The sequence below is a fragment of the Amblyraja radiata genome, chromosome 3, assembly GCF_010909765.2.
Source record: "Amblyraja radiata isolate CabotCenter1 chromosome 3, sAmbRad1.1.pri, whole genome shotgun sequence".
Taxonomy (NCBI): domain Eukaryota; kingdom Metazoa; phylum Chordata; class Chondrichthyes; order Rajiformes; family Rajidae; genus Amblyraja; species Amblyraja radiata.
The window spans coordinates 35,645,361-35,656,409 of NC_045958.1; the positions used below are offsets into that span (position 1 = coordinate 35,645,361).

The 11,049-nt window shown below is 41.7% G+C and overlaps 1 protein-coding gene across 2 annotated transcripts in view; it reads left to right on the forward strand.

Moving 5' to 3' along the window:
* vps13a (vacuolar protein sorting 13 homolog A) overlaps window positions 1-11,049 on the forward strand; it is a 346,213-nt gene that overhangs the window by 329,012 nt on the left and 6,152 nt on the right. For both annotated transcript variants that reach the window (XM_033017572.1, XM_033017571.1), the window contains exons 70-71: window positions 7,023-7,146; window positions 9,360-9,434. In XM_033017572.1, the coding sequence (XP_032873463.1) occupies window positions 7,023-7,146; window positions 9,360-9,434 (199 nt within the window). The remainder of the gene's footprint in view (window positions 1-7,022; window positions 7,147-9,359; window positions 9,435-11,049) is intronic.

Below are 11,049 nucleotides of genomic sequence, written 5' to 3' on the forward strand. Positions count from 1 at the left end.
CCCTAGGTCATTTAACTCTAGGTTTCAGCCCACCACTCTTCTCCCTGACTGGCAGATTAACCTCACCACCACCTACATCCCCTTCCACAGTGCTTATTCCCTCTTCATCAGTGACATGAGTAATGATATCCTGCGAACTGTGGTTTTCTACCTGTCGCTGGACTTCACTCGACTGACTTCTCAAGAAGTACGGATGTCAGGGGTTATGGGGAGAAGGCAGAAGAATGGGGTTAGGAGGGTGAAATAGATCAGCCATGATTGAATAGCTGAGTAGACTTGATGGGCCGAATACCCTAATTCTGCTCCTATCACCTATGACCTTAAGTACTTCTCAATGTGATTTCCCCTCACTCCCTCTAACAAGCACTCCCTCTAACAAGACACAAGAGGAGAAAGAAGAAAAAGGAAATAAACAGAGAATAAGAGGCGGGGGGTTTCTTAAATGTGCATATTTTAATGCTAGGAGCATTGTAAGAAAGGTGGATGAGCTTAGAGTCTGGATAGACACCTGGAAGTATGATGTTGTGGCGATCAGTGAAACATGGTTGCAGGAGGGGTGTAATTGGAAACTAAATATTCCAGGATTTCGTAGCTTCAGGTGTGAGAATTGGAGGGGCAAGAGGTGGAGGTGTTGCATTGCTAGCCAGGGAAGATATTACAGCAGTGCTTTGGCAGGATAGATTGGAGGGCTCATCTAGGGAGGCTATTTGGGTGGAACTGAGAAGTGGGAAAGGTGTAGCAACACTTATAGGGGTGTATTATAGACCGCCAAATGGGGATCGAGAATTGGAAGAGCAAATATGTAAGGAGATAGCAGATATTAGTAGTAAGCACAAGGTAGTGATTGTGGGAGATTTCAACTTTCCACACATAGACTGGGAAACACATTCTGTAAATGGGCTGGATGGTTTGGAGTTTGTAAAATGTGTGCAGGATAATTTTTTGCAGCAATACATAGAGGTACCTACTAGAGGAGGGGCAGTGCTGGACCTCCTGTTAGGAAATGAGACGGGACAGGTGGCGGAGGTATGCGTTGGGGAGCACTTCGGGTCCAGTGATCACAATACCATTAGTTTCAATATAATTATGGAGAGGGTCAGAACTGGACCTAGGGTTGAGATTTTTGATTGGTGAAAGGCTAACTTTGATGAGATGCGAAATGATTTAAAAGGAGTGAACTGGGACATTTTGTTTTATGGGAATTAAATTAAATTAAATTAAATTTCTTTATTTATATAGCACATTTTTAGTCAACTTGCATTGACCCCAAAGTGCTTCACATAATTACATCCACACACACAGGCAAAGGTGGGTGAAGTGTCTTGCCCAAGGACACACACAGGCAAAGGTGGGTGAAGTGTCTTGCCCAAGGACACAACGACAGTATGCACTCCAAGCGGGATTCGAACCAGCTACCTTCCGGTTGCCAGCCGAACACTTAGCCCATTGTGCCATCTGTCGGAAGGATGTAGAAGAGAAATGGAGGACATTTAAAGGGGAAATTTTAAGAGTACAGAATCTTTATGTTCCTGTTCGGTTGAAAGGAAACAGTAAAAATTGGAAAGAGCCCTGGTTTTCAAGGGAAATTGGAAAGAGCCCTGGTTTTCAAGGGAAATTGGACATCTTGTTCGGAAAAAGAGGGAGATCTACAATAATTATAGGCAGCATGAAGTAAATGAGGTGCTTGAGGAGTATAAGGAATGTAAAAAGAATCTTAAAGAAATTAGAAAAGCTAAAAGAAGATATGAGGTTGCTTTGGCAAGTAAGGTGAAAGTAAATCCAAAGGGTTTCTACAGCTATATTAATAGCAAAAGGATAACGAGGGATAAAATTGGTCCATTGGAGAGACAGAGTGGACAGCTATCTGCAGAGCCAAAAGAGATGGGGGAGATATTGAACAATTTCTTTTCTTCGGTATTCACCAAGGAGAAGGATATTAAATTATGTGAGGTAAGGGAAACTAGTAGAGTAACTATGGATACTATGAGTTTCAAAGTAAAAGAAGTTCTGACACTTTTGAAAAATATAAAAGTGGATAAGTCTCCAGGTCCTGACAGGATATTCCCTAGGACATTGAGGGAAGTTAGTGTAGAAATAGCCGGGGCTATGACAGAAATATTTCAAATGTCATTAGAAACGGGAATAGTCCCCGAGGATTGGCGTACTGCGCATGTTGTTCCATTGTTTAAAAAGGGTTCTAAGAGTAAACCTAGCAATTATAGACCTGTTAGTTTGACTTCAGTGGTGGGCAAATTAATGGAAAAGATACTTAGAGATAATATATATAAGCATCTGGATAAACAGGGTCTGATTAGGAACAGTCAACGTGGATTTCTGCCTGGAAGGTCATGTTTGACTAATCTTGAATTTTTTGAAGAGGTTACTAGGGAAATTGAGGAGGGTAAAGCAGTGGATGTTGTCTATATGGACTTTAGTAAGGCCTTTGACAAAGTTCCTCATGGAAGGTTGGTTAAGAAGGTTCAACTGTTGGGTATAAATGCAGGAGTAGCAAGATGGATTCAACAGTGGCTGAATGGGAGACGCCAGAGGGTAATGGTGGATGGCTGTTTGTCGGGTTGGAGGCAGGTGACTAGTGGGGTGCCTCAGGGATCTGTGTTGGGTCCTTTGTTGTTTGTCATGTACATCAATGATCTGGATGAAGGTGTGGTAAATTGGATTAGTAAGTATGCAGATGATACCAAGATAGGGGGTGTTGTGGATAATGAAGAGGATTTCCAAAGTCTACAGAGTGATTTAGGCCATTTGGAAGAATGGGCTGAAAGATGGCAGATGGAGTTTAATGCTGATAAATGTGAGGTGCTACACCTTGGCAGGACAAATCAAAATAGGACGTACATGGTAAATGGTAGGGAATTGAAGAATGCAGTTGAACAGAGGGATCTGGGAATAACCGTGCATAGTTCCTTGAAGGTGGAATCTCATATAGATAGGGTGGTAAAGAAAGCTTTTGGTATGCTAGCCTTTATAAATCAGAGCATTGAGTATAGAAGCTGGGATGTAATGTTAAAATTGTACAAGGCATTGGTGAGACCAAATCTGGAGTATGGTGTACAATTTTGGTCGCCCAATTATAGGAAGGATGTCAACAAAATAGAGAGAGTACAGAGGAGATTTACTAGAATGTTGCCTGGGTTTCAACAATTAAGTTACAGAGAAAGGTTGAATAAGTTAGGTCTTTATTCTCTGGAGCACAGAAGGTTAAGGGGGGACTTGATAGAGGTCTTTAAAATGATGAGAGGGATAGACAGAGTTGATGTGGACAAGCTTTTCCCTTTGAGAATAGGGAAGATTCAAACAAGAGGACATGACTTCAGAATGAAGGGACAGAAGTTTAGGGGTAACATGAGGGGGAACTTCTTTACTCAGAGAGTGGTAGCGGTGTGGAATGAGCTTCCAGTGGAAGTGGTGGAGGCAGGTTCGTTGGTATCATTTAAAAATAAATTGGATAGGCATATGGATGAGAAGGGAATGGAGGGTTATGGAATGAGTGCAGGCAGGTGGGACTAAGGGAAAATAATTGCTCGGCACGGACTTGTAGGGCCGAGATGGCCTGTTTCCGTGCTGTAATTGTTATATATGTTATATGTTATAAGCACTTTGTCTTTCCCTGATGTAGTCTGAGGCCCTTTGCTATTGATTACGATGTAATTAATGCAGAGAAGTTGGGTTGAGAGATAATTTTAATTACTTTATGCATGTGTCATACAGCTGGGTGCCTGAAGCAATGTCCAATATCCACTCATGTGGAAAACAATGTGAAATTAAAACTGAAATATAGCCTAGTATCCAGAATACTGCTGAATGAAAATGTATTTATAATCTCATCTGAAATTTGTGGGTTAGGGAGTGGTAATTTGCAAGAATTGGCAGTAATTGAGAGATATTTATATTTGTTTTGGTTATGCTCAAGAATTTCACTATGTAAGATCTTGTTTGAGAGTGCACCAGCATTGGTCCAGATGATTGGTTTTATATTAGTTGTTACTGTGCATCAGAGCATCTCCCTCCCAGAATTTCCATTCCCTGGATATTACATTGATATCGCATATTTATGATTTAAATCCCTTTAAATTCCGCAACTTTAGTTTGCAGATGACAGCAAAGTGGATGGTTTCTGTAGATAGCAAAATGATTATCAAAAATTATAGCGAGATCTTGATCAGTTGGATAAGTGGGTTGAGGAGTGGTTAATGCAGATAAGTGTGAGGTGTTGAATTTTGGCAAGTCAATCCAGCATAGGACCTCGGGAGGTTTGTAGAGCAGAAGGATCATGGAGTGCACATATATGGTTCATTGAAAATGGCATCACATGTAGATAGGGTGGTCAAGTAGGCTTTCGGTATATTGGCCTTTATCAGTCAGGATATGGGGTATAGAAGTTGGGATGTTACGTTATAGTTGTGCTCGACATTGGTGAGACCTCAGGTGGAATATTGTGTTCAGTTTTGGTCATCCTGCTTTATGGGAAAAATGTTGTTAAGCTGGAAAGAGTGCAGAGAAGAATTACAAGGATGTTGCCAAGACCTGAGCGGTTGGGCAGGCTAGGGCTTTATTCCTTCGAGCCTCTGTACTCAGCAATTTGAGATTTGTAATAGAAAAAAATCACATGTGCTTAAAGTGCACATTGTCAGATTTTAATAAAGGCCATTTTTATATATTTTGGTTTCACCATGTAGAAATTACAGCAGTGTTTATACATCGTCCCCCCATTTCAGGGCACCATAATGTTTGGGACACATGGCTTCATAAGTGTTTGTAATTGCTCAGGTGTGTTTAATTGCCTCCTTAATGCAGGTACTAGAGAGCTCTCAGCACCTAGTCTTTCCTCTAGTCTTTCCATCACCTTTGGACATTTTTATTGCTGTTTATCAACATGAGGACCAAAGTTGTGCCAATGAAAGTCAAAGAAGCCATTATGAGGAAGGACATTTGAGGAAGGACATTCTTGCTATTGGGGGAGGGCAGCGTAGGTTTACAAGGTTAATCCCGGGATGGCGGGACTGTCATATGCTGAGAGAATGGAGCAGCTGGGCTTGTACACTCTGGAGTTTAGAAGGATGAGAGGTTATCTCATTGAAACATATAAGATTGTTAAGGGTTTGGGCAAGCTAGAGGCAGGAAACATGTTCCCGATGTTGGGGGAAGTCCAGAACCAGGGGCCACAGTTTAAGAATAAGGAGTAAGCCATTTAGTGTGGAGACGAGGAAACACTTTTTCTCACAGAGAGTGGTGAGTCTGTGGAATTCTCTGCCTCAGAGGGCAGTGGAGGCAGATTCTCTGGATGCTTTCAAGAGAGAGCTAGATAGGGCTCTTAAAAATAGCGGAGTCAGGGGATATGGGGAGAAGGCAGGAACGGGGTACTGATTGGGGATGATCAGCCATGATCACATTGAATGGCGGTACTGGCTCGAAGGGCCGAATGGCCTACTCCTGCACCTATTGTCTATTGTCTATGAAACTGAGAATCAAGAATAAAACTGTTAGAGACATCAGTCAAACCTTAAGCTTACCAAAAGCAACTGTATGGAACATCATTAAGAGAGCACTGGTGAGCTTACTAATCGCAAAGGGACTGACAGGCCAAGGAAAACCTCCACAGCTGATGATGACAGAAGAATTCTCTCTTTCATAAAGAAAAATCCCCAAACAGCTGTCCGACAGATCAGTAACACTCTTCAGGAGTCAGATGTCAATGACCACTGTCCACAGAAGACTTCATGAACAGAAATACAGAGGTGGTTACACTGCAAGATGCAAACCACTGGTTGGCCGCAAAAAATAGGATAGCCAGGTTACAGTTTGCCAAGAAGTACTTAAAAGAGCAATCACAGTTCTGGAAAAAGGTCTTGTGGACATGAGACGAAGATTAACTTATATCAGAGTGATGGCAACAGCAAAGTATGGAAGAGAAAAGGAACTGCCCAAGATTAAAAGCATACCACATCATCTGTGAAACACAATGGTGGGTGTGTTATGGCCTGGGCATGTATGGCTGCTGAAGGAACTGGCTCACTTATCGTCATTGATGATACAACTGCTGATGGTAGTAGCATAATGAATTCTGAAATATTTAGACACATCCTATCTGCTCAAGTTCAAACAAATGCCTCAAAACTCATTGGCCGGCGGTTCATTCTACAGCAAGACAATGATCGCAAACATACTGTTAAAGCAACAAAGTTTTTCAAAGTAAAAAAATGATAAATTCTTGAGTGGCCAAGTCAAGCTCCCGATCTGAACCCAATTGAGCATGCCTTTCATATGCTGAAGAGAAAACTGAAAGGGACTAGCCCCCCAAAACAAGCATAAGCTAAAGATGGCTGCAATACAGGCCTGGCAGAGCATCACCAGAGAAGTCACCCAGCAACTGGTGATGTCCATGAATCGCAGACTTCAAGCAGTAATCATTGCATGCAAAGTATATGCAACAAAATACTAAACCTGACTACTTTCATTTACATGACATCGCTGTGTCCCAAATATTATGGTGCCCTGAAATGGGGGACTATGTATAAATACTGCTGTCATTTCTACATGGTGAAACCAAAATGTTTAAAAATGTCCTTTATTAAAATCTGACAATGTGCACTTTAACCACATGTGATATTTTCGATTACAATCTCAAATTGTGGAGTACAGAGGCAAATAACTAAATGATGGGTCTTTGTCCCAAACATTATGGACACTGTAGGTGTTGTCTGAGAATTCCACATGCTGGCTATTGAATCAACTTAGAGATGTACAATATGTGTTTTTCTTTTAATGCCTATTTTTCCTGACAATTTCCAAATTAGGCCTAGTTGAATCAACTTTAGTGAGGACTTTTACTTCAGCCAGCATGGATATTTATTAATATTTGCATAATTGAGAAAATTCAATTAATATAAATTTACGTGATGCCTGTTCATGTTTATGAATTGATGTATTGAAGATTATTTACCAATAATGTTTCTATGTGCCCTTTGCCCATCTGATTCCATCGATATTCATTTATTTTCCAGTGGGGTATTTTTTGTAACACAAGGAACATTCGGACAGTTGACTTGTGAATGGCAGTACAGCTTTGAAGAATTCACTAAGGAGCCTTTCGTTGTCGATGGACGGAGATTGCGCATTGAAGCCAAAGTAAGAGCATGCTTAATTCTACTCGGAGTAATGTTTAACAAAAAGTATTTAATCATGTCAGTTTCACATGTATGTATACAGTTGTCATCAGGAAGTTGCAACAATTCATTCAGACTCCCCTTTGTCTACGACGCGTTGTCTCGTAAACTTGTCTTGTTTACTTCCTATATTTTATTCAACTCTAGATCATAGTCCTTAGTATGTTGTAACTTGGAACGAATTACAATGATGGTGTTATTTAAAAGGGTATAATCATTTAAATTAATAAGCCTTCTTATGGTCACTTGCAAACACTTCCTCAATGACTTGTCAGGTCATTTTCAATATGTAGCTTCTGAGTTGTCTGTAACACTACTAAAGTCCCCTGTATATGTCTGGTTCCCATTCATGAGAACTGTTTGTATCCTGGAAATAAACAAACACTATGTAGGAGTGATCACAGAAACAGCAGTGTCTGGAGAGAGCGAGCAGTTCACGGGAAGAGCGGCTGCAAGCCAGCCTCACTGACTCATGAGTGATCGATCTGGTCAGCTCAGCGATCCCACCTCTGCTCGATTCAACCCTGCCCATCTTTGTTGTGGTCACAGGTAGGGTGTGTTAGGAAGAGAAGGCAAGAGTAAAAACCAAGCCATGAAGACGAAGGAATTGTCCATAGACCTCCGAGACAGGATTGTGTCGAGACACAGATCTTCTGAAGGGTATAAAATAATTTCTGCAGCTTTGCAGGTTCCAAAGAGCACAGTGGCTTCTGTCATTCTTAAATGGAAGAACTTTGGAACCACCAGGACTCATTATAGAGCTGGTCGCCCAGCCAAATGGAGCAATCGGGGGAGAAGGGCCTTGGTCAGGGAGGTGACCAAGAACCCGATGGTCACTCTGACAGAGCTCCAGGGTTCCTCTGTGGAGATGGGAGAACCATCCAGAAGGACAACTATATCTGCAGCACTCCACCAATCAGGCCTTTATGGTAGAGTGGCCAGACGGAAGCCACTCCTCTGTAAAAGGCACATGACATCCCGCTTGGAGTTTGCCAAAAGGACTCTCAGACCATGAGAAACAAGATTCTCTGGTCTGATGAAACCAAGATTGAACTCTTTGGCTTGAATGCCAAGCGTCACGTCTGGAGGAAACCAGGCACTGCTCATCACCTGGCCAATACCATACCTGCGGTGAAGTATGGTAGTGGCAGCATCATGCTGTGGGGATGTTTTCAGCGGCAGGAACTGGGAGACTAATCAGGATCGAGGGAAAGATGAACGGAGCAAAGTACAGAGTGATCCTTAATGAAAACCTGCTCCAGAGCGTTATGGACAACAGACTGGGGCTGAGGTTCACCTTCCAACCGGACAACGACCCTAAGCACACAGCCAAGACAACGCAGTAGTGGCTTCGAGACAAGTCTGTGAATGTCCTTGAGTGGCCCAGCCAGAGCCCGGACTTGAACCCGATCAAACATCTCTGGAGGGACCTGAAAATAGCTGTGCATCGACGCTCCCCATCCAACCTGACAGAGCTTGAGAGGATCTGCAGAGAATGGGAGAAATTACCCAAATACACATGTGCCAAGCTTGTAGCGTCATACCCAAGAAGACTTGAGGCTGTAATCACTGCCAAAGGTGCCGCAACAAAGTACTGAGTAAAGGGTCTGAATACTTATGCAAATGTGATATTTCAGTTATTTCTTTTTAATTACTGCAAAAATATCTAAGCACCTGTTTTTGCTTTTTTATTATGGGGTATTGTGTGTAGATTGATGATGGAAAAAAAAGAATTTCATCCATTTTAGAATAAGGCTGTAAGGTAACAAAATGTGGAAAAAGTGACGGGGTCTGAATACTTTCTGAATGCACTGTAAAGGTAAGGCTTTTGCTGTAATTGTTATATGGTTATATGCTTTTGCTGAGGACAGATCATTCTTTCTGGAGAGGGGAAGATTTATTAGTTCTATTCAGCTATTTGTTTTTCATGGACTGCTGCTAGCAGATGTTTTAATACATTAAAGAATGCTGTTCAATCGTGAAGCTGCAGGTCGTGTTTCACAGGAAACCTGGTTTAAAAAGACATTGGTAGACACACAATGCTGGAGTAACTCAGCGGGCCAGGCATGGAGAGAAGGATTGGGTGACGTTTTGGGTCGAGACCCTTCTTTATAAGGCCATTGTTTGGTTTGGGCTATTTTATGTCATTCTAACATTGTCCCCATTTTCTTGAAGGAACGGGTTAAATCTGTCTTCCATGCAAAAGAATATGGAAAAATCGTAAACTTCAAATCTGAAGCTGATGCAAAGGTACTTTTTTTTACACTATACCATTACACTTCTAGGATGAAATGTATTAAGTGTTTAACTGCCTCTCTTGTTTCAACTTGTTACAGCCCACACCCACATAGCTTCATGTATGTATACATAGTGTACAGGCATACACAGGCACTCACCTGTACAAATACATGAACACACAGTACACAAGCATGAGGCGTGCACTATCAGGTACATGGAAGCGTACGATTGTGCACGGACACTAGTCATAAGTGATATAAGTGATAGGAGTAAAATTAGGCCGTTTGGCCTATCAAGTCTACTCCGCCATTCAGTCATGGCTGATCTATCTCTCCCTCCTGACCCCATTCTCCTGCCTTCTTCCCAGTGTTTCTACTTTGAAGGCAATTACCCGAAATTTGAGAAATTCTGGTTGTCTTCGGGTAATTCTAGGGAAATAAAATAATTTCAGGAAATTTCCACATCCGGCCTGGGATTTGGGGGAGAAAAAAGTATATTTCAGGCATGATATTCTTCCATTTTAAACCAGAATTCCGATTTTTTTGTTTTCCTATTTTTCAATTTTTTGTGCCTGATTATTTAGCGGCCAATCAACTGCTGTCTCTAAGGGAGTTGTATCCAATCATCGCGCAGCTTCCCTTAAAATTCACTTTGGCCTATATTTCTCCAATCAGCCGCTGTCTCCAAGGGCATTGCGGCCAATCACCAACCAGCTTCCCTTACTGAAGTAGAAGATGGCTGCAGCCAAAATCACTTCTTCTGTGCTATATGCACATAGTGTTAGGCAAAGAGACATTTCAGGTAACATAATTTGTAAAGATTTTTTTTAGCTGTATGAAGTCATTTATTTCATGAAATATTTTTCTTTTGGGGGTTATTTTACTGGTTACATGTTAGAAAAATTCTAAACTTTTGTTATGTAAACTACCAGCAGAAAGCTTGGGAATCACTGTCAATTTATTGAAAATGCAGGAGCTTCATGGGGGATTGCCCCTGGACCCCGTCAGGGGCCTAACCGGTCTCCTTGACCCCCGGCCAATACTTCCTACTTTTTTTCTGAATATCATGCCTGATATTTACGACCATCCGCGCCTGTGCAGTTTGTGCTCACGAATGAAAAACAACAACAAATAGCACGCAAGAAGTATGTTTGAAAATTTTAGGAAATACCATCAAATTCCAGGAAATTTGGGATTCTATTTCAGGAAAAAAAATGTTGAGGTGTGGAAGCACTGCTTCTCCCCATAATCTCTGACACCTGTACTAATCAAAAATCTATCTATGCCTTAAAAATATCCACTGACGGCCTCCACAGATTCACCACCCTCCGACTAAAGACATTTCTCATCTCATTCCTAAAATAAAGTATTTTAATTCTAAGGTGATGACCACTAGTCCTAGACTCTCCCACTATTGGAAACATCCCCTTCACAGCCATTCACTATTATGTATGTTTCAATTAGATCCCCCATCATTCTTCTACACTCCAGCAAGTAAAGGTGCAGTGCTGATAAACGCTCATCATAGGTTAACCTATTCATTCCTGGGATCATTCTTGTAAACCTCCTCTGGACCCTCTCCAGAGCCAGCACATCCTTCCTCAGATATGGTGCCCAAAATTGCTCAC